The sequence below is a fragment of the Panthera tigris genome, chromosome B2 (genome assembly GCF_018350195.1).
Source record: "Panthera tigris isolate Pti1 chromosome B2, P.tigris_Pti1_mat1.1, whole genome shotgun sequence".
In the NCBI taxonomy this organism is placed as follows: Eukaryota; Metazoa; Chordata; class Mammalia; order Carnivora; family Felidae; genus Panthera; species Panthera tigris.
Genome location: NC_056664.1, coordinates 58,683,015 through 58,707,895, shown reverse-complemented (window position 1 = coordinate 58,707,895; position 24,881 = coordinate 58,683,015). Strand labels below are relative to the sequence as shown.

General features: G+C 36.4%; 1 protein-coding gene across 1 annotated transcript in view; it reads left to right on the top strand.

The window, feature by feature from the left end:
* Positions 1-24,881, top strand: part of EYS (eyes shut homolog) — a 1,764,056-nt gene that overhangs the window by 324,372 nt on the left and 1,414,803 nt on the right. Inside the window, 3 exon segments of the mRNA XM_042986616.1 lie at positions 11,484-11,650; positions 21,333-21,590; positions 21,978-21,980. Coding sequence (XP_042842550.1) covers positions 11,484-11,650; positions 21,333-21,590; positions 21,978-21,980 — 428 coding nt within the window.

Below are 24,881 nucleotides of genomic sequence, written 5' to 3'. Positions count from 1 at the left end.
GTCGGTTAAGCATCCAACTCTTGATTTTGGGTCAGGTCATGATCTCACCATTGTGGGATCAAGCCCCACATATGGCTCCATGCTGGGTGTGAGCCTGCTTAAGTTTCTCTCTCTCCCTTTCTCTGTGTCTCTCCCTGGTTGCTCTTGTGTGCATACAGTGCTCTCTCTCTCTCTCTTTAAAAAAAAAAGAATTTCCATAAGTTTTGTTTTATTTCTTTTCTCCTTGGGAAGAAAAGATCATCCATTGCCAAGATTTATGATTGTATTACAAGCCCTCATCAAACAAACATTATTTAATTATCAAGAATAGAGTAAAATCTTATTCCATTTTTTATGTACATTTTTAATATTGGATGTTTGTGTAATTACAAATGTTATTGATTGTCAATATTATTAATAATTGTAATATAATTATGTTTATTATTATAAGTTGATCATAATGTATTATTAATATAATAGTAATAGTAATCATATATAGATACATATAAGTGCTGAACTTTCAAGTAATTTCTGTTGCTCTTATCTTGGGCATACATGAGTAGATTTCAACTATTCTTTCTTTTTTTTATCAGAGTCCCTTGAAAATTTGATGAAGGCTAGGAACAGTTTCCTCACAATAACTTATGCACAATCACAATGTTTTGCACAAAATTTCAGAGGGTTGAGGAACTCTTTTAAGTAGATTTCTTGATTTCCCATATATTCAAAAATTAAGAAATCTTTTCTCTGGGTGTGTAATGTACATTCAGATTTGTATGTACCCACTGATAAAATTTACTGTATTATAAGTTTTTTCTGAGAGACTTTTCCTTATGCCTAAATTTAATTATAGAAGAGTAAAATTTTGTTAGAGGACTAGACTATATGAAAGGATGAGAGACTCTGTTGAAATATCAAATTAAGAAATTTTCAATTGCAGGAATTACTTGCAATAGTTGTTAGATATAGTAAATAATTTCAGTAAAGAAAAATTAATCATCTTCAACATATAATAAAAGAGTCTTAACAAAGCTTTCAATGTAATTTAGGTGTTCATATGATAGCCCTTACACAAAGGATAATATTTTTTTGAAATATTATTTTGAGGAATATTTACTAGCCAAGATTTCTTTTAGTTCTTTCACATTTTCCTAAATCCCAGAAATAATTATTTTGAAAATAAAGCAAAAAATAAAAGTGTATATTTATAGGAAATAATAGTTTGCCATAGTCTGAATTCTGCACTATTATTCCTTGTTGTTAAAACTTTGTTTTCTTTCTAAGCTTTGATTATGTATTATTTAGTGACCTAGATTGTTAATAACTAAAAATAACTCTTTAGTGTATGATATTTTTCTCTTCATCATAAAACAGTAAAGTATGCATTCTCTTATATTTTTCAGTAGAAATAGAGAATTAAGCATATACAGATCTTCACAGACTCTAGGCTTTGAGTGTGTTTAGGTAGTAGTGTTTACTTTTCTTCTTATATTATATTGAATCATCCCAAACTATACAGAAAAGATGCAAACAAACAAAAAAGCTATAGAAACCCAATATTTGAGAAGCATTAGTTCTTAGAAAATTTGCGTGAGCCAAAGGATCAATCTATGAACTCTTGACTAGGCCCCTGAAACAAACAACATAACCAAATGGAAGATGGGGCAGGTGTTACAAGTGGAGAAAATAACTGCAGAAGCTGCTGTCAGAGATACAGGGTCAAAGTCTGAATAGCAAGAAGGGGGTAAGCATATAAAATGTCTCTGTCCTGAGGCACTATATTGACTGTGCAGCCTAGTCTTCTTCCACTATTTTGAAAACCCATGTAATTTACTCCCTGAAAGGAGTTTAATAGGACTGTGCATGCTTTTTATTTTATTTTATTTTATTTTATTTTATTTTATTTTATTTTATTATTTTAATCTTTTTAGGGAGGGAATGTGTGAGCAGAGAGAGAGAATATTAAGAAGGCACCACACTCAGTGCAGAGCTGTTCACAGGCCTCAATCCCACAACCCAGAGATTATGACCAGAGCCAAATTCAAGAGTGGGACACTCAACTGACTGAGCCACACAGGCACCCTAGGACTGTGCATGCTTAAATTACAATGATAAACATAATAATATACAAGTACAATATAAAACATAACACCCCCAAAATGAATAATCCAATTAAAAAATGGGCAGAAGACATGAATAGACACTTTTCCAAAGAAGACATCCAGATGGCCAACAGACACATGAAAAAAAACTCAACACCAATGATCATCAGGGAAATACAAGTCTAACCACAGTGAACTATCATCTCACACCTGTCAGAATGGCTAAAATCAACAACACAAGAAACAACAGATGATGGTGCGGATGTGGAAAAAGGGGTACCCTCTTACAGGGTTGGTGGGAATGTAAACTGGTGCAGCCTCTGTGGAAAACAGTATGGAGTTTCCTCAAAAAGTTAAAGATAGAACTACCCTACAATTCAGCAATTGCACTACTAGGTATTTACCCAAAGAATACAAAAACTCAAAGGAATACATGCACTCCAATTTTATAGCAGCATTATCTACAATAGCCAGATTATAGAAATAGCCCAAATATCCATCGACTAATAAATGGATGAAGATGATGGGCTTTATATACATAGAGTGGAATATTACGCAGCCATTAAAGAAATAAACTCTTTCTATTTTCAATGACATGAATGGACCCAGAAAGTATTATGCTAAGCAAAATAAGTCAGAGAAAGATAAATGCCATATGTGGAATTTAAGAAACAAAACAAATAAGCAAAGGGGGGGGGGAAGAGAGAGAAAGAGAGGCAAATCAAGAAACAGGTTCTTTTAAAAATATTTATTTATTTATTTATTTATTTATTTATTTTAAGTGATTTAAGGATTTTCTTTTTTTTTCTTTTTTTTTTAAATATATGAAATTTATTGTCAAATTGGTTTCCATACAACACCCAGTGCTCATCCCAGAAGGTGCCCTCCTCAATACCCATCACCCACCCTCCCCTCCCTCCCACCCCCCATCAACCCTCAGTTTGTTCTCAGTTTTTAACAGTCTCTTATGCTTTGGCTCTCTCCCACTCTAACCTTTTTTTTTTTTTCCTTCCCCTCCCCCATGGGTTTCTGTTAAGTTTCTCAGGATCCACATAAGAGTGAAACCATATGGTATCTGTCTTTCTCTGTATGGCTTATTTCACTTAGCATCACACTCTCCAGTTCCATCCACGTTGCTACAAAAGGCCATATTTCATCCTTTCTCATTGCCACGTAGTATTCCATTATGTATATAAACCACAATTTCTTTATCCATTCATCAGTTGATGGACATTTAGGCTCTTTCCATAATTTGGCTATTGTTGAGAGTGCTGCTATAAATATTGGGGTACAAGTGCCCCTATGCATCAGTACTCCTGTATCCCTTGGGTAAATTCCTAGCAGTGCGATTGCTGGGTCATAGGGTAGGTATATTTTTAATTTTCTGAGGAACCTCCACACTGCTTTCCAGAGCGGCTGAACCAATTTGCATTCCCACCAACAGTGCAAGAGGGTTCCCGTTTCTCCACATCCTCGCCAGCATCTATAGTCTCCTGATTTGTTCATTTTGGCCACTCTGACTGACGTGAGGTGATATCTGAGTGTGGTTTTGATTTGTATTTCCCTGATGAGGAGTGATGTTGAGCATCTTTTCATGTGCCTGTTGGCCATCCGGATGTCTTCTTTAGAGAAGTGTCTATTCATGTTTTCTGCCCATTTCTTCACTGGGTTATTTGTTTTTCGGGTGCGGAGTTTGGTGAGCTCTTTATAGATTTTGGATACTAGCCCTTTGTCTGATATGTCATTTGCAAATATCTTTTCTCATTCCGTTGGTTGCCTTTTAGTTTTGTTGGTTGTTTCCTTTGCTGTGCAGAAGCTTTTATCTTCATAAGGTCCCAGTAATTCATTTTTGCTTTTAATTCCCTTGCCTTTGGGGATGTGTCGAGTAAGAGATTTCTACGGCTGAGGTCAGAGAGGTCTTTTCCTGCTTTCTCCTCTAGGGTTTTGACGGTTTCCTGTCTCACATTCAGGTCCTTTATCCATTTTGAGTTTATTTTTGTGAATGGTGTGACAAAGTGGTCTAGTTTCAACCTTCTGCATGTTGCTGTCCAGTTTTCCCAGCACCATTTGTTAAAGAGACTGTCTTTTTTCCATTGGAGGTTCTTTCCAGCTTTGTCAAAGATGAGTTGGCCATACGTTTGTGGGTCCAGTTCTGGGGTTTCTATTCTATTCCATTGGTCTATGTGTCTGTTTTTGTGCTAATACCATGCTGTCTTGATGATTACAGCTTTGTAGTAGAGGCTGAAGTCTGGGATTGTGATGCCTCCTGCTTTGGTCTTCTTCTTCAAAATTACTTTGGCTATTCGGGGCCTTTTGTGGTTCCATATGAATTTTAGGATTGCTTGTTCTAGTTTCGAGAAGAATGCTGGTGCAATTTTGATTGGGATTGCATTGAATGTGTAGATAGCTTTGGGTAGTATTGACATTTTGACAATATTTATTCTTCCAATCCATGAGCAGGGAATCTCTTTCCATTTCTTTATATCTTCTTCAATTACCTGCATAAGCTTTCTATAGTTTTCAGCATACAGATCTTTTACATCTTTGGTTAGATTTATTCCTAGGTATTTTATGCTTCTTGGTGCAATTGTGAATGAGATCAGTTTCTTTATTTGTCTTTCTGTTGCTTCATTGTTAGTGTATAAGAATGCAACTGATTTCTGTACGTTGATTTTGTATCTTGCAACTTTGCTGAATTCATGTATCAGTTCTAGCAGACTTTTGGTGGAGTCTATCGGATTTTCCATGTATAATATCATGTCATCTGCAAAAAGCGAAAGCTTGACTTCATCTTTGCCAATTTGGATGCCTTTGATTTCCTTTTGTTACCTGATTGCTGATGCTAGAACTTCCAGCACTATGTTAAACAACAGCAGTGAGAGTGGGCATCCCTGTCGTGTTCCTGATCTCAGGGAAAAAGCTCTCAGTTTTTCCCCATTGAGGATGATGTTAGCTGTGGGCTTTTCATAAACGGCTTTTATGATCTTTAAGTATGTTCCTTCTATCCCGATTTTCTTGAGTGTTTTTATTAAGAAAGGGTGCTGGATTTTGTCAAAGGCCTTTTCTGCATCAATTGACAGAATCATATGGTTCTTCTCTTTTTTTTTATTAATGTGATGTATCATGTTGATTGATTTGCGAATGCTGAACCAGCCCTGCATCCCAGGAATGAATCCCACTTGATCATGGTGAATAATTCTTTTTATATGCTGTTGAATTCGATTTGCTAGTATCTTATTGAGAATTTTTGCATCCATATTCATCAGAGATATTGGCCTGTAGTTCTCTTTTTTTACTGGGTCTCTGTCTGGTTTGGGAATCAAAGTAATACTGGCTTCATAGAATGAGTCTGGAAGTTTTCCTTCCCTTTCTATTTCTTCGAATAGCTTGAGAAGGATAGGTATTATCTCTGCATTAAACGTCTGGTAGAACTCCCCTGGGAAGCCATCTGGTCCTGGACTCTTATTTGTTGGGAGATTTTTGATAACCAATTCAATTTCTTCGCTGGTTATGGGTCTGTTCAAGCTTTCTATTTCCTCCTGATTGAGTTTGGAAGAGTGTGGGTGTTTAGGAATTTGTCCATTTCTTCCAGGTTGTCCAATTTGTTGGCATATAATTTTTCATAGTATTCCCTGATAATTGTTTGTATCTCTGAGGGATTGGTTGTAATAATTCCATTTTCATTCATGATTTTATCTATTTGGGTCATCTCCCTTTTCTTTTTGAGAAGCCTGGCTAGAGGTTTGTCAATTTTGTTTATTTTTTCAAAAAAACCAACTCTTGGTTTCGTTGATCTGCTCTACCGTTTTTTTAGATTCTATAGTGTTTATTTCTGCTCTGATCTTTATTATTTCTCTTCTTCTGCTGGGTTTAGGCTGCCTTTGCTGTTCTGCTTCTATTTCCTTTAGGTGTGCTGTTAGATTTTGTATTTGGGATTTTTCTTGTTTCTTGAGATAGGCCTGGATTGCAATGTATTTTCCTCTCAGGACTGCCTTTCTGCGCCCCAAAGCGTTTGGATTGTTGTATTTTCATTTTCGTTTGTTTCCATATATTTTTTAATTTCTTCTCTAATTGCCTGGTTGACCCACTCATTCGTTAGTAGGGTGTTCTTTCACCTCCATGCTTTTGGAGGTTTTCCAGACTTTTTCCTGTTGTTGATTTCAAGCTTCATAGCATTGTGGTCTGAAAGTATGCATGGTATAATTTCAATTCTTGTAAACTTATGAAGGGCTGTTTTGTGACCCAGTATATGATCTATCTTGGAGAATGTTCCATGTGCACTCGAGAAGAAAGTATATTCTGTTGCTTTGGGATGCAGAGTTAAATATATCTGTCAAGTCCATCCGATCCAATGTATCATTCAGGGCCCTTGTTTCTTTATTGACTGTGTGTCTAGATGATCTATCCATTTCTGTAAGTGGGGTGTTAAATTCCCCTGCAATTACCACATTCTTATCAATAAGGTTGCTTATGTTTATGAGTAATTGTTTTACATATTTGGGGGCTCCGGTATTCGGCGCATAGACATTTATAATTGTTAGCTCTTCCTGATGGATAGACCCTGTAATTATTATATAATGCCCTTCTTCATCTCCTGTTACAGCCTTTAATTGAAAGTCTAGTTTGTGTGATATAAGTATGGCTACTCCAGCTTTCTTCTGGCTTCCAGTAGCATGATAAATAGTTCTCCATCCCCTCACTCTCAATCTAAAGGTGTCCTCAGATCTAAAATGAGTCTCTTGTAGACAGCAAATAGATGGGTCTTGTTTTTTTAACCATTCTGATACCCTATGTCTTTTGGTTGGCGTATTTAATCTATTTACATTCAGAGTAATTATAGAAAGATACGGGTTTGGAGTCATTGTGATGTCTGTATGTTTTATGCTTGTAGTGATGTCTCTGGTACTTTGTCTCACAGGATCCCCCTTGGGATCTCTTGTAGAGTGGTTTAGTGGTGACAAATTCCTTCAGTTTTTGTTTGTTTGGGAAGACCTTTATCTCTCCTTCTATTCTAAATGACAGACTTGCTGGATAAAGGATTCTCGGCTGCATATTTTTTTCTGTTTAGCACACTGAAGATATCGTGCCAATCCTTTCTGGTCTGCCAAGTTTCAAAAGAGAGATCAGTCACGAGTCTCCCTTTATATGTGAGGGCACGTTTATCCCTTTCTGCTTTCACAATTTTCTCTTTATCCTTGTATTTTGCCAGTTTGACTATGATATGTCATGCAGAAGATCGATTCAAGTTACGTCTGAAGGGAGTTCTCTGTGCCTCTTGGATTTCAATGCCTTTTTCCTTCCCCAGATCTGGGAAGTTCTCAGCTATTATTTCTTCAAGTACCCCTTCAGCACCTTTCCCTCTCTCTTCCTCCTCTGGGATACCAATTATGCGTATATTATTTCTTTTTAATGTATCACTTAGTTCTCTAATTTTCCCCTCATACTCCTGGATTTTTTTATCTCTCTTTCTCTCAGCTTCCTCTTTTGCCATAACTTTATCTTCTAGTTCACCTACTCTCTCCTCTGCCTCTTCATTCCAAGCCGTCGTCGTTTCCATTTTGTTTTGCATTTAGTTTAAAGTGCTTTTCAGCTCCTCGTGACTGTTCCTTAGTCCCTTGATCTCTGTGGCAAGAGATTCTCTGCTGTCCTGTATACTGTTTTCAAGCCCAGCGATTAATTTTATGACTATTATTCTAAATTCACTTTGTGTTATATTATTTAAATCCTTTTTGATCAGTTCATTGGCTGTTGTTATTTCCTGGAGATTCTTCTGAGCGGAATTCTTCCGTTTGGTCATTTTGGATAGTCCCTGGAGTGGTGAGGACCTGCAGGGCACTTCCCCTGTGCTGTGTTGTATAACCGGAGTTGGTGGGCGGGGCCGCATTCTGACCTGGTGTCTTCCCCCAGCCCCCCGCTGGGGCCACAGTCAGACTGGTGTGTGCCTTCTCTTCCCCTCTCCTAGGGGCGGGATTCACTGTGGGGTGTCGTGGCCCGTCTGGGCTACTTGCACACTGCCAGGCTTGTGGTGCTGGGGATCTGGCGTATTAGCTGGGGTGGGTAGGCAAGGTGCATGGGGGCAGGAGAGGCAGGCTTATCTCGCTTCTCCTTAGATGATCCACTTCAGGAGGGGCCCTGTGGCAGCGGGAGGGAGTCAGATCCGCTGCCGGAGGTTTGGCTCCGCAGAAGCACAGAGTTGGGTGTTTGCGCAGAGCGAGCAAGTCCCTGGCAGGAACTGGTTCCCTTTGGGATTTTGGCTGGGGGATGGGCGGGGGAGATGGCACTGGCGAGCGCCTTTGTTCCCCACCAAACTGAGCTCTGTCGTCCGGGGGCTCAGCACCTCTCCCTCCCTTTGTCCTCCAGCCTTCCTGCTTTCTGAGCAGAGCTGTTAACCTATGACCTCCCAGACGCTAAGTCGCGCTTGCTGTCGGAACACACTCCGTCTGGCTCCTCAGCTTTTGCAAGCCAGACTCGGGGACTCTGCTTGGCCAGCAGGCTGCCCCTCTGCCCCGGCTCCCTCTTGCCAGTCCGTGGAGCGTGCACCGCCTCTCTGCCCTTCCTACCCTCTTCCGTGGGCCTCTCGTCTGCGCTTGGCACCGGATACTCCGTTCTGCTAATCCTCTGGTGGTTTTCTGGGTTATTTAGGCAGGTGTAGGTGGAATCTAAGTGATCAGCAGGTCGCATGGTGAGCCCAGTGTCCTCCTACACCGCCATCTTCCCTCTCTAGCAAAAATATTTATTTTTTAATTTTTTTTAAGAGAGAGAGAAAGAGAGCACATGTATATGTGAGGAAGGAGCAGAGAGTGAGGCAGAGAAAGAATCCCAGGCAGGCTCCACACTATTAGTGCAGAGCCCCATGCAGGCTCCATCTCAGGAACCATGATATCATGACCCAAGCCTATATTAACTTGAGCCAAAATCAAGAGTCAGTCACTTAAACAACTGAGCCTCCCAGGCTACCCAAAACAGATTCTTAACTATAGAGAACAAACTGATGTTTGCCAGAGCGGAGGTGGGTGGGGGATGGGCTAAACAGGTGATGAGGATTCAGGAGTGCATTTATTGTGATGAACACAGGGTGATATATGGAAGTGTTAAGTTACTATATTGTACACATGAAACTAATATAATGTTGTATGTTAACTAACTAGAATTAAAATACAAACTTTACAACAAGAAGAAAAATACAAAAAATATTGTAAAGCTTATTACAAGAAATCAAGAAAAAATGTGTGTGTGTGTGTGTGTGTGTGTGTGTATACAGAACACAAGAGGGATTGGATTTTAGAATAAGATTAATTGTATTGCTTTCATAATTAAACCAAATCAACTAAAAGGAATTCAAAAGTAAACAAGATAATGGAAGACATGCACATTCAAACTGTCCAATACGATCTCTACAAAACAGTACAGACCAACAAGGAGTAAAAATAAAATCATTAATCACTTGTGTTTATGTATATTCCACTTCTGGGTAATTTGAAGTTTTGATATTTTGTATTTTCTAGTCATGTTGAAGAAAGAAAATTTGTATATTGTATTTTTATATAGTATATCAGAACAATTGGTGAATTTTCATAAAATTTATTGGTTAAAATATATAAAAGTTAATTTCCTAATTTGATAATTTTGCATATAAAATATTATATGAAAATATAATACTCTTGTTTATAAAAATGACACGCTAGGGGCGCCTGGGTGGCTCAGTCGGTTAAGCGTCCGACTTCGGCTCAGGTCATGATCTTGCGGTCAGTGAGTTCAAGCCCCGCATCGGGCTCTGTGCTGACTGCTCAGAGCCTGGAGCCTGTTTCAGATTCTGTGTTTCCCTCTCTCTCTGACCCTCCCCCATTCATGCTCTGTCTCTCTCTGTCTCAAAAATAAATAAACGTTAAAAAAAAAATGACACGCTAATGTAATTGAGGATAAAGTGCAATCACAATAATAGCATGTTCACATATGAATGTACATATACATATATTATTATAATATATATGGAGAGAATAATAAAAGTGTCATAAAATGCTAATAATTATTCTTATGTAAATGCTAATTTAACTTTAACTTTGTAGGCAAATTCTAATAGGGCCTCTTTAAGAAAATTTACAACAAATACCCTCTGCATATAGAAAATGATTATGCATTCAAACAGTGAGGGATAAAATTTTTTTTCTAAAGTATAAATACTTAGACATTCAGACAACTATAGAGAAAGCTTAGAGATTGATTTTGTATTTTAGCCATGAGTTAAGGGTGAATTGCATTTGAAAAAAAAAATCTATCCATGTCAAAGAGATGGTCTCCTTCCCAGTAGACTAAAAATTAAGTGATATGAGCTCCAAATAGAATAATGGAGAAACAGATTATCAGTTGCCTCTTACCCAACAGACTAGATCTGTATAAATCATTTATCTATCACCAAAGGAGTCGATCATGAAAGTAAATTTCTAATTATTGTAGCCATTGATGGGAAATAAGTATAAACAGCGTAGTTGGAAAAGATATGCCTGTGTTTAAGCTGTCCATGAGAGTTGCACTTCCCTGGCAACAAACTTTACGTACTCCTTTAAGGTAAATACACTGGACATGTTTGTGGAAGACCTCCAAAATATTTAAAATGAAATATATTTTTAAACAGGTAAAATTATGACTTCCATGCATATAAGAAATAAAAATGTGTTAAAGATTTTATTTAATTCATTTTTTATAAGGGATACATTAAAATGTTATATCAATCCAGTAAATGAATGGATGAATTCAATGAATGAATTCAATAAATGAATCCAATTAATCACTCATGAAGAAAAATTATTTAGGGATACAGAAAACAGTTTTTCCATGGATATGGTTATTAGTATAATGCTATTTCCATCACATCAGTTAACATGTAAGCTACATCTAAAATTTTTTTTAAAAAGTTTTAACGTTTATTTATTGTTTTGAGACAGAGAGAAACAGAGCATGAAGGGGGAGGGTCAGAGAGAGAGGGAGACACAGAATATGAAACAGGCTCCAGGCTCCGAGCTGTCAGCACAGATCCTGACACGGGGCTCGAACTCACAGACCGTGAGATCATGACCTGAGCCGAAGTCGGACATTCAACCGACTGAGCCACCCAGGCGCCTCTATAAAATTTTGATACAAATTACATTAAGATATTTTAAAACAATTGAATAATAGATGTTGATTTATTTTACTTTATACAATTTATGTATTCCTGTCAATAAATAAACAATATGACTTTTTAAAACTGATTTTGATATTAATCAAAACAGTTTATTTTACCTTTGCTAAAGGAACACATGAATTTAATGCATAAAGGAAAGCATGAAATTCAAACTTTGAGATGATTGTAGTATTGTAATGTGATGAATATTTACAAAACTCTTTTTTTTAAATACTTTATAGATGCATGCAAATGGATGCAATTGTTTGACTGAAGAGGGCAATAAGGGATATTGGTGTCTATGTATTCCAAGATGGCCTGGAAAAACGTCTCTGGAAAATACAACTGATTATCAAGAAAGTGGGTGTCAACATGAAGCTATTTATAAAGATGAAATTAATAGATCCAGGTATTTATGAATCATTTGAAGAAAGAATATCATCTCCTTATCAAAAAGTTATAATTGTACTGATAAGCCATAATTGATTTTTTAATTATTCAACAATTCCATGTATTTCTACTGCTCACCAAGAAAAGTATACTCTTAATTACATTTATGAATTTCACATAACCCCCTCCCACCCCCCTTCTGGCAAACACAAGTTTCTTTCCTATATTTAAGAGTTTTGTTGTTGTTGGTGGTGGTGTTTGTTGCTTTTTAATAAAATTGTTTATTTATTTTTGAGAGAAAGAGAGGGTGGGAGAAGGCAGAAAGAGAGAGAGAGAAGGAGAGAGAATTCCAAACAGGCTCTGGGCTGTCAGTGCAGAGCCTGACATGGGACTTGAACTCAGGGACTGTGAGATCATGACCTGAGCTGAAACCAAGAGTCGGATACTTACCTGACTGAGCTCCCAGGTGCCCCTGTCATTGTTGGCTGCTTTTTATTTTGTTTGTTTCTTAAATTCCCTATGTGAGATCATATGGTATTTGTGTTTCTCTGACTGATTTGTTTCTCTTAGCATTATACCTTCTAGGTCCATCCAAATTGTTGTAAATGGAAATATTTCATTCTTTTTTATGTCTGAGTAATATTCTGAGATCTCTCTCTCTCTCCCTCTCTCTCTCTCTCTAATGCCACATATTCATTACCCATCTATCAATGGACACTTGGGTTGCTTACATATCTTGGCTGTTGTAAATAACGCTGTACTAAACACAGGGGTTCATATATCTTTATGAATTAGTGTTTTTGTTTTCCTTAGGTAAATACACAATAGTGGAATTACTGGATCATATAGTATTTGTATTTTTACGTTTTTGAGGAATCTCCATACTGTTTTCCAAAGTGGCCGCACCAGTTTGCACTCTCACCAACAGTGACATGAGTTTTCCTTTTTCTCCACATCTTTGCCAATACTTGTTATTTTCTTGTGTTTTTGATTTTAGCTTCCTGAATTATTTTATAGTAATTAATAATAATATTTTTTGTGTAAAATGATTGGTATTTATATCTCAAACATATGCATATGTACTTATTATATATTATTTACATAATGTACATTATATTCTATTATGTATAACAACATTAGCAACAAAGGAAGGACGAAAGAGGGACAAAAGAGAACAAAAGAGGGTAAGAAAGACATGTAGTAATAAATGTTCTGTATCACACAAGAATTAAATTAGTATCTGTGGTATATTAAGTATGTGGTAGATCTGGTATGTTAAGGTATATATGGTAAACTCCAGAGCAACAGTGAAGAAAATAACTCAAATAATGTAGTAAAAACAGCACTATAGATACTAAAATTTGCCCCAGAAAATATTTACTTAATACAAAAGTAAGTAGTATCCGAATGGATATATGAAAAAGACATGAGATATATGGGTAACAAAAAGGAGAATGGCAGACATAAATAAATCCAACTATATTAATAATAACATTAAAGTAAAATGGATTAAAAATCCAGCCAAAGGCAAAGGTTTTCAGGTTAGATAATTTCTGGATAAACATAGTACATACCATCCATAGGAGATACATTCTACATTTAAATGTACAAATGGGTTGAAAGTAAAAGGGTAAAAAAATATATAGCATTCAATCAGCAATCATTGAAACTTGGGATATCTATGTTAATATCCGACAAAATAGACTTTAAAAGAAAAAAATGGTTATTGAGAAAACAAACAACTTTTATAATTATAAAAGAATCAATATGAGAAGATGTAGCAATTATAAACATATATGTACTTAACAATAGAAATTCAAAATACATAAAACAAAAACTGACAGAATTGAAGAAAGAAATGGTGAATTCAACAATAATAGTTGGAAACTCCAATACTACATTTTAAGTAGTGGATGTGACATTTGGTAGATGAACAAATATATAAAACTGAGGAACACTACAGATAAAGTAGAACTGGCAGAGAGCTATAGAACACTCTATTCAGCAACAGCAGAATGGCATTCTTCTCTAAAGCACATTGAACATTTTCCAAGATGTTAATACTAGCTGCAATATATTTAAAAGAATTATGATAATAAAAATATATTTTCTAACTACAATGGAATAAAATTAGGAATCAAAAACAATAAGCTATTCAGTAAATTCATAAATATGTGAAAATTAAATAATATAGTCCACATATATCATTGAATCAAAAAGAAAATACAAGGAACATAGAAAATCATTTGAGATTAATTAAAATAAAGATATGGCATGCCAAAATTCATGGGATATAGACAATGCAGCATTTTTTTTTCAGTTTATTTGCTTTGAGAGAGACAGAGTGAGCAAGTAAATAGGGTAGGGATAGAGAGAGAGGGAGAGACAGAATCCTAAGCAGGCACCATGCTGTAAGCATGGAGCCCTATGCAGGGCTCTATCTCACAAACTGTGAGATCATGACCTGAACTAAAATCAAGAGTCAGATGCCTAACCGACTGAGCCATCCAGATGCTCAGGTGAGACAGTATTTAGAATAAAAATTATGGCTGCAAATGCTTATGTTAAAAAACAAAGAAGATCTCAATCAATATCCTCAACTTCCACCTTAACATAATGGAAAAGGAGAAAACCAAATCTAAAGCAAGCCCTAGTTTGCCTCAGTGGCATCTGTACGATTCCCTGGTGTTGCTGCAGGGAGGGAGTGTCTCCGCTGGCCTGATCTTCTTTCTAATCACCTTCCAGGAGTCATCTATGTGGTTAGGACTGGTGGGCCAGGTGAGTCAGTCACATCTGGAGAGGTCGGTGGTACTAGAGGTGGTGAGGCCTTAGGACTAGAGGCAGGCTCCAGCGGAGTTTCAGCAGCCAGGGTGGCTAGAGGCACAAGTGTCAGTGAGGGGTACAGTGGGCCATATGACAGCGGGGTTCCCTCAGGCTTCTGCAGCAGTATAGGTATTTCAGTTTGGGGCCAGCATTTGGAGGAAGCCATGACATGAGCCATCATAATGTTACAGTTCTCTTCAATACAGACTTTTAGCCAAAGTGGCTGGGATAAGACCAGTTCTTGCCAATAGGCAATGCAAGAAAATTGGTTGGAGTGGCCTTGATCCCCCACAACGACCCTCAACACTTGGCCAACTAGTTCCTTATCAAGTGAGCCCTTGAAGGGGCAGCCGACCCTGAAAGATGGCCAGTTTCACAGAATGTCCAGAGTTTTCCAGGAGTTAATTTCACACCATAATCTCCTGAATATCCCTTTATGAAATTCCTCAACATACACTCTAGGGGAGTCAGCTTACTCTGCTTTCCACCCATTTCTTACCCCTAATGGATAACTTTCATGCACAAGAGATGAAAAAGGGGGAAGGCAGGGACTAATTTGTTGAGGATGCATACTCACTTCTTCCATTTCCAACCACTCTCCTCTCAGAGATATTTCAGGTGCCTCTTAGCATTGATGAGTTCAATATCAAGCCCTGATCTGAATCAGACTCTTACGGAAGTCTGACATGCTCTAAGCCATATCAGGTCACCATGGAACCACCGAGGATCAGGACTCAACACTTTGCTTTGGCCATTGGTCAGGTCCAGGTGGAACCTTTCCACTGTCCATCTCATTTGCACAGTTACACAGCTACTCCAACCTGCTGCCCAGCACCCAGTGCCTTAGAGTTGCAGTTTCATTCCTTATGGAACTACTCGGGCAACTCTGGGAGGTGATCAGGCTCCCCTTCTGTCTCTTAGGGGCAGGTCTGCCAAAAGAACCCAGGTTCTTACCAGTCTGACAGGTGGTGCTCCCTGAGCTGGTTCCTGGGCCTCACAGTTTCTTTTGTGCATCCCAGCCTTCACCCAGCCTGCCAGGCTAGTCTCCTACAGATGAAGCAGTTCACTAGCTTCAGGTGAGCTCGCCTCTCCCAGTGCCCTGAGGTTTGTACCCTGGTGACAAGGGAGGTGAAACACCGTTTCTGCCTCCCAGTTGAGCCCCCATGAAATGTAGCATAAGTCAGACACAGAAAGTTGGGACATTGAGGTTTTCTTTCCAGGAAGCAGCTTTATTTTGTGCCAGCACGGGCTCAGCGGGCTAAGACCCAAAAGGCTGAGCTCTGAACACAGAAGGGCAGAGGGAGGGGGGTTGCCTTTTGTCCAATGTTTGCTCCTTTGTCTCCCATTTATGGTAACATACAGTTTGAATAGGTGGTCTATGTTACAGAGTTGAGGAATGTTGCAAAGGTGCACATAGCCAGGATGCCTTCCCTTGTCTTGAGGTTTATACCATATTCCTTAGGGAGTTCTACCAGAACACATCTCATGTTTATTCTATATCATTTAGAAAGTAAATATCTTTTTAAATTGCTAAAATAAGTATTATTTTCACTTTCTAAACATACAAGTAATTTGTGTTATAGCAATGAATTTTCTGGCTTTCTTTCTGGGACCTTTAAAATAAACTCGTTTCTTTAATGATCTATTTTTTAAATTTTCACATTTTCCATGTAATGCTAAATATAAGCAAAATACTATTTTTCAGTTATAAGCAAAAGTTTTGTTTTAAAGTGTAAAATCTAAAAGTATATGATAAAATCAAGTATAGTTTCAAAACCTGTTTCTGTAGCGTTAGGAGGCTTATATAAATACAGCTTTAGGTGACTATGCCACAGAAATATATTTTGATCAGGGTTTTTCTTAAGTTACTTCTGAACCAGGAAGTCTGATGATTATTAATTTCTAAGACTTTTAATGTTTGCTATGATATTGATGACTTTTCTAATTAAAGAACTTGAATGTCTTGTTTTGTGTTTATTTTTAATTTTTGGATATGCCATGAATACTTTTCTGGCTTCCAGGCAAGTTTTGTTACATTTTAGTCTCAGAAAAAAAGAAAAAGAAAAAAAAAGAAAGAAAGGAAACTGAACTGCATATAAATATGGCTTACTGTATGTGTGCATATATGTATGTATTGTTTGTTTATGATTAGTTTTGAACCACTAAACCACATTTCTCTAGTCGTTGAATCCTTTTGTCTACTGAATTTATACACACAGACACACACACACACACACACACATATGTATGTGTATATTAATATGACATATATATGTATAAATATAAGACACATATAAGTGTATATAAAATACATATATCAATATAATGCATAACATAATACATATAACATATGTATATATGTAAATACATACATATATACATATATGTGTATGTATATATGTGTATATATATATTTGTTGTTTGTTTTGTTTTGTTTTGTTTCTTTTTATTGTGCTCTGGACAGTGTGATAACCTTGTGTCTCTAAATTTTAGAGTAAAATGATATAGAGGTCATTAATTCATTTAAGTAATTCTAAAGTAGATATCATTGTGTTTTCTGTATCCATGCCAAAAATTAATTATAACAAACTTCATTAAAGGAAGCACTTTTGTATAATTAATTTTCAACTATAGCATGAGTTGAAACTTAGCTAATGTATACACAATTATCTTTGACGTGTCTTTTTTTTTTTTCTTTTAGGTGCAAACCAATGCATATGTTATGATATAAAGTCAAAGTTTGACTATATTATAGCTTCAGGCTCTATGACTTTTCATGCTTTAATTTCATATGTCAAACAATAAAAATGTATGCATGTTATATGATTTTGTGCTACCTGGGCCAGATTTTTTATTTTACTTCATTATATCTAAATAGCTTTTTATAGGTCTAACCTTTTTGCATTACTTTTGAAATTATCTTCCAAGACTTGGAATTTCATGAAGCTGTTTATTCAGAACCTTTAAGATGACCTTTCTCTTGAGCATAATTCAATTTTAAAATACATTTGATGGTTATATAGTCAAACAATATTAATGGAGCATCCACTGTATATAAGGCATATGGATCCTAGTCTTAGCACTTAGGGGAATAAGTAGAGTGATGTATTTAATTTCTTCTCTTCCAAGAATACATTTCCCGTTAAAACACTAAATAATGAAAAAATTTAAATCACAGTATTTATAAATGAGACCGTATTTTCAACAGACATGTTTTGCTTTGTTCTTCAATCGTATCATTACTTGTTTCAAACTTAAGTATAATTCAAATTGGCTTATTTAATAATAAAGTTAGTAATACATTCATGAAATCTTTTAGTCCAATTTATTTTCTCAAAGTAAAAGTACTATGAAATTATAAGAACACTTAAAAATTATAAATAATATATGTGGGCCATTATAATTTTCCTGACTTTTTTTTTTAACAAAACTGATGTACTTGTCACTGAAAAGCTTTCAGTTTAGTAGCAATTTATCTTTGCACTGGGTATCCATATATACATGTATATCAGCATTTAAATTTGTAGTATTAATTGGGATGAAAAATGTTCCAGATACTTGTACAAGACTGGGTGAGTGCTTTAGTAAACTGGAGAAATTTATTTAGGTCAATGATTTTCAAAGAGATGCTTTTGCATTCTGGGGACATTTTGGAAATTTCTAGGGTCATTCTAATATTCAGTATAATTGGTTGAAACAGCTGTCATTTAGCAGGTGAGTGGTAGATAATGAATGTTATAAATTTTTCAGCGCACAGAATAGTTCCATGAACAACAACAATAAAAAGCATTCCATGGTTTATACCATTTTCAAAAGTCCCAACATATATTAATGTGGATATAAAACTTTTTTTTATAAATATCTGAGCAAGTGTCTAAACTCTATTTTACATACTGACACAAAATATTTTTATAAAATTTTAATAATCATTGGATTTTCCAGGAATGAAACTTTCACGTTAATCAAGTACATATTATGTTTTATTCAGAAGTTTATTAGAATTTGTTAACCATATTGAAAAATTATATCATTCTACTTGAATTTCTAATAAACTACTATTATCAGTCTCCACTTATAGCTGCCAAGTCCATGTTCAATAACTTTATTTCAAGCAAACATATGCACATATGATATGACTGCTAGCAGACTTACCTTCCCAGTAATGAACACATGTAATCCTCTTCTATGAGATATAGTACTGATAATTTTACAGATGAGAAAACTAGGGCACGGTAACTTCTAAATAAGTTAGAGAAGAATTAGAATCAGGGTTCCCTTTCCAAGGCCAGTGCTTTGAATATATCAAAGCATCAACTATACTGACTGCCATTAACAATCTCAGTGATCCTTGGCAAATTGCATTAAACAGATAAATTTTTCACAACTACAAGAAGAAAGATTTGAACTAATTGGCCTTTAACATTCTTGCTGGATCCAAACACCTACCATCATATAAATTTATGAGTGTAATGACTTAGGTTCAGTAGGTTAATTTTCATTAATAATAACAAGAAAAGTAATTTGACATTGCTCTTCTCAACTCATTGACATGTTTATATGATTATCTTAAGTGCCCCTTGAATAGTTGGCAAAGGATACTTTTAGAGGGACTTTTTTTTTTAATTATTTTTTTTAACGTTTATTTATTTTTGAGACAGAGAGAGACAGAGCATGAATGGGGGGAGGGCCAGAGAGAGAGGGAGACACAGAATCGGAAGCAGGCTCCAGGCTCTGAGCCATCAGCCCAGATTCCGATGCGGGGCTCGAACTCACGGACCTCGAGATCGTGACCTGAGCTGAAGTTGGCGGCTTAACCGACTGAGCCACCCAGGCGCCCCAGCAAAGGATACTTTAAAATCACAACACTTTACTTTAGACCAAAGATTATCTCTGTGATTTATGTTTCTTCATCACCTTATGCATCCTTCTTCTGATGCTTTTTATGCATGCATGTATGTACAATATTCAAAGGAATAAATGGGCGCATATTATACAGTGTATAATTGTATTAAAATGGCATATCATAATCCACTTTACCCAAGGTGGTGCCTAGCATATAGGGAAGTATGTTGAGAAACAAGAATGGATGTTCAGTGTATTTAGGTCAATGCCAGTCATATAGAAAATGCAAACATATATTTATGGAATTAATATAGAAATGAATGAATACTATGAATAAAAACTATTATTAATTAAAACCCATGTCTAGGGGCGCCTGGGTGGCTCAGTCGGTTAGGCGTCGGACTTCGGCTCAGGTCATGATCTCAGCCTCGTGATTCAGGCCCCGCGTGGGGCTCTGTGCTGATAGCTCAGAGCCTGGAGCCTGTTTCAGATTCTGTCTCCCTCTCTCTCTGACCCTCCCCCGTTCATGCTCTGTCTCTCTCTGTCTCAAAAATAAATAAATGTTAAAAAAAATAAAAAAAAAATAAAACCCATTTCTCATAGGCATGAGATTAAATACTTCAAACTTGATTTGTGCCTCTCAGCCTATCCATAGTGCTGCTATCGGCTAATCATGCCTGGGGTGTTTGGCACTCACCCGCCAGCAGCCTAGGTCTGGGACACTCACTTCGCTGCTGGGAATGCCTGCGGCCTACAGCACTTGGGCCCATGTTAACTTCTGACAGCCCTCGCAAGTATTTCCACAGGCCAGTGTTGCTACAAGACTCTCTGGGTGGTTTTTATTATTTTATTATTCTTATTATGCACCTCAGCAACAATTATCAGGAAACTTTGAATTTTTTTTTTTTTTTTTTTTTTTTTAAACCACCGGTTCTGGCCAGCACAGGGTTCGCTTCTGGGAGAGGTTGCATCTTAGGTAAAGAGAGGGCAGATCTAGAATTGTGGCTTTTTGGGGGAGGTGAGGGTGGTATCTAGGGATTCTTGAGTTCACTATGCTGGTGAATTTAAAACACACCAGTCAGCGGAAATTAAAGCCTGGCGAGGGAAAAGCAGAGTCACGCAAAAGATCAGTCGTCTAGGTCAACCAGGTCTTTCTAAAAAGGGGAACTTCCGGTGGGGCCTTAGTTGTGTAGCTGGCAGTGTGTTTATTCAGGATAAATGTCTTTGAAATGAATGCCTTGACAAAAGTTTATTGCAAGCACTTATATTGCAATCAAAGAAGCTAATTGTCAGCAGAAGCTAATTTGTCACACTACAAAACAGTACTGCAAATTTTTACATAAGTCCTGACGAACACAGAGACACTAACCTTGTCATTTAGTCTCACCAGAGTTAATGACACTGTCCTAGGTTACATAGAAATTAAAGTGGCAGAACCTGTATTTGAGTCTACCTCTGTCTTTCACCAAAGTTCTTTTCACTCATTCTGCACAATAAGGCAAAATTAAGTTTGCCAAGTATGGACATTTTCTTTCTTTTTTTATTTATTTTGAAGGGGGTGGGGCAGAGAGAGGTAGGGGAAGAATCCCAAGCAGGCTCCATACTCAGCGTGAAGCCCTAAGTGGGGTCTATCTCACCTCACTAAGATCATGACCTCAGCTGAAATCAAGTCAGATGCTTAACTGACTCAGTGACCCAGGATGGATATTTTATTTTCTTTTCTCCTCTTTTTTTTTTTTTATAAGTTTATTTATTTATTTTAAGAGAGAAAGAGAGGGAGAAAGAGAACTCCACGTTGTCAGTGAGGAGCCTGAAATACAAACTGCAAGATCATGCATGACCAGAGCCGAAACCAAGAGCTGGATGCTCATCCAACTGAGCCATCCAGGTGCCCAGTATGGACATTTTCCATAAGAATATATAAAAGTGTGCCCACAACCATATTTATTGTATTGCTATCCTGTGTATTTAAGTACATATGTGATAAATATTTAAATTATATGACTAATTGGATTTTGTGTTTTTGCATGTTGCAGATGCAGCTGTTCTCTTGGTTCCATGGACCCATTATGTATCCTCAATGCTGAGGATTACTTAGGAAACCAGAGTACATCAGTGCATGGCCTCTGCTTGGTCCATTTGCACAAGTGCAACAGTGGTCTGCAAAGACATGGAAGAAATGTCTGTGAAATAGAAACCAAAGATTGTAAATCTGTGCCCTGCAAAAATGAAGCAGCCAGTATACATTTAAGTGGCTATTTCTTCTGCAATTGTGTCCCAGGATCTACAGGCAAGTATTTCTGAGAACTCAAATTCTCTACTGGATAATGTTAGCACATTTCTTTAATGTATTTCAAATGTAGCTAATGATTAGTACTGTAGGCTGCTTTCTCATTTAGCAAAGTAACAATATCTTCACTTAGAATAATAGGATTGTTTCTTTGGGCAATTACATTGCTGACTACGCAGCCTTGGCTCATGCAAATGAGGCTAAAAAGTCCAGGCTGAACCATAGAGAATATGATATATATGTCAAAGGTCTGTGGAGAAAAACAGGCAGCCATAACCTCCCAATAATTTTCCTAAACAGCTTCAGTATTGCCCTTCAACCTCCTCTTTGGCTGCCTAAGCATACTGAGTGCTTGCATTAAAAATAAAACTTAGTTTCAGTATTTTCTCAGTCAGTTTAATGCTCCATTAGTAAAATTAAAAAACTCCATAAAACCACAAACATACTTTATCTTCTGTAAAGTTATATAGGATGACATTCACGTTGGCTGTGTAGTAATAAGGCATCTTTTGATATAAAAATATCAGAAATTAAGCATTCAAATTTATATTACTTGAGGATTTTATGCTTGGTCTTACATTAAAATAATTGTTAATAATTTCAAAACTTCTTTAGTTTAATTGCTTTATAAAAAGCAGTATGGAGGCCACACAGAAGAAAATAATATTGTCACTTTTAAACCACACCTAATTTTAAGCAAAATAATGAAAAACAGTTTTGTGTAATTTGATATCCCCTTTTATTAAGCAGACCCAACTAAACATTATGTGGATTTCCATCTTAAAATGAAAAATATTTTCCCTGTTTGATATTTAAAGTAATATCCTGAAGGTTTTGGAGTTAATTTAAAAAGATAAGTTCCAAGAATGGAATTGGTGATATTATTGGAATAAATGTGTGGCCATCCAGATTAGTTTTTTTTTTAAGATGAAAATATATTTGCTGTATAAATTCTGGTAAGCTTGCTAAAAAGTTTGTCTCCTTACTTGACATTTCACATTTCAAACATGTTCTTAGTAAAAATAAAATAACATAAAATGTGCTAGCATTGTTGAAACATAGGTATCTGCCTTAAGGGGAAAAACACATATATACACCTGTTTTGTAAACATAGAATGTCCTCCAAAATTCAGTGAAAATATAATAGTAATCAACTAACATAAAATGGAATAAAGAATGGAATTTAACTCTTCTTAATACCATTACTAAGAGAAAACGTCCTTTGATATTTGCATATTCTGTGTGTATATGTACATATGTATATGTATGTGCACACATAGTGAGCATCCTATCATTTTGTGTATCAATATTGTATATTGGCTGTAAATTATATGATCATTAATTATGTATTTTATATATATATATGTTATTATATATGTATGATCATGAACTGTGTATATATATATATATATATATATATATATATATATAATACAATCTAAATAGTTCAACCACATGTAATATCCACCATTGGTGAGTATTATTAGGAAAGCATGTATCTTCTATGAGGTCTGTTTCTACTGAATTATAAAGAACTCTGTGGGTTTCCTCATATCCAAATATTCACTTCTACTCTGAAACTCTTCACACAGTGAAATGGGAAGAAACTGATAATTCTAAATTTTCCCAAGGGTACAGAATTAATCCCATTGAAAGAAGAATATTTTGTGAGCAATTTAAAATCAGTGCTCCACTTTTTCTCTCCACTCCTTTCTCTTCCTCTGTCTGGCTTCTCCCAGTTGTCAGTTCTCTCTCCCTTCACCTAGATTCTTTATTCAATCTCTTCTCTTCTACCTAGTTCCTTTTCCGTTTATATTTTATTTCTTCTTTCCCTTTCTCCCCTTCCATCTGGTTTCTATCCCTCTCTTTTTTTCCCTTGATCTAGTTTTTCCACCTCCATCTATGAACTCATGTGTTTCCTATAGAAATCTGTAAGGTGTTAGCATACCTTTCATATGAGGGTGATTACCTCCTTTTTTAATCCTGTCATCTTTTTGGGAAATTTTAGCCTTATATGCAAACTTCTAGGTTAAATGTTATCTCTATATGTAGCGTCAGCCCTACCTCAGGTGTTTCTCATTCAGTAATTCTAGGGTTCAGTAGGTGTGGCTGATGCTGATGCTGCTGGTTCGCGAACCACACTTTGAGAACCACTCTTCTAACCCATTACATTATATTCATGAAGAGTGCTTGTGTGTATATGAAAATGTAAAATTGAGCTTTAAGTATGGGCTGCCATTCAGCATAGCATAAGGAACCTATCTATTCTAATCTGGTGACCACTAACTACTGGAGTTAAGGTGATGCCATCAAATGGTAAGGCCATATACTTTGGGTGGATCTTACATAATTTAAATTTGATTCCAGTGCTATTATCTGAAGTGCCCCAAAGATATATTAAAAAAAAATTAATGTTTATTTATTTTTGAGAGAGAGAGGAGGAGAGAGAGAGACAGAGCATGAGCAGGGGAGGGACAGAGAGAGAGGGAGACACAGAATCCAAAGCAGGCTCCAGGCTCTGAGCTGTCAGCATAGAACCAGACGTGGAGTTCGAACCCACTAACTGTGAGATCATGGCCAGAACTGAAGTCAGACGCTTAACTGACTGAGCCACCCACGTGCCCCAAAGTTCCACAAAGATTTTGAAATGTGAGAGTAATTCCAATGGATTTTTTTCAGGCAATAGTCTTTTTGCAATTCTCATGTTGTATCTATGATATTTTAGTGATGGAATCAAAATTTTATCTTTTTTTTTTAGTTAATTTTTTTTTCCTTGTCACTTTGACACTTTCAACACTGCTGGTTTCTAAAATGTTTTATAGTCAAAATAAGAGCTCTTCTTACCTAAAATTATCTTTGCCTTTACTTCAAATATTTTGGGTTTCTCCTGCTCTTGACATAAGTAACCAAATTCTCTTTTTCCTCCTCTTATTGTTGTCTTGATAACAAGAAGAGGCTAGGAAGCTCTTTGATTAGCATTAGGATCCATTCTGTTCTATACAATTAGGCCCAGCTTTTCCCTATTTAAAATGGGCCTGAGCCAAGCCCTTGATATCCTGCCTTCTTTTCAACAGATTTAGATAGTAAGGTCCCCTATCTTAAAAGCAAACTCTTTCTCTGCTATAGGCATAGATTGTAAATTTGACTTACACAGCTCTGTGTTTCTCTACCCTTCCAGATGACAACTTTCTTTACTTTTTAAATCTTAATTACCTTGGCAGTAGAAACATTTTCAAATCCCATGCATTTTTTACACATTGTTAACTTCTAGTCCTATAGAAATTCAAGGGTATGC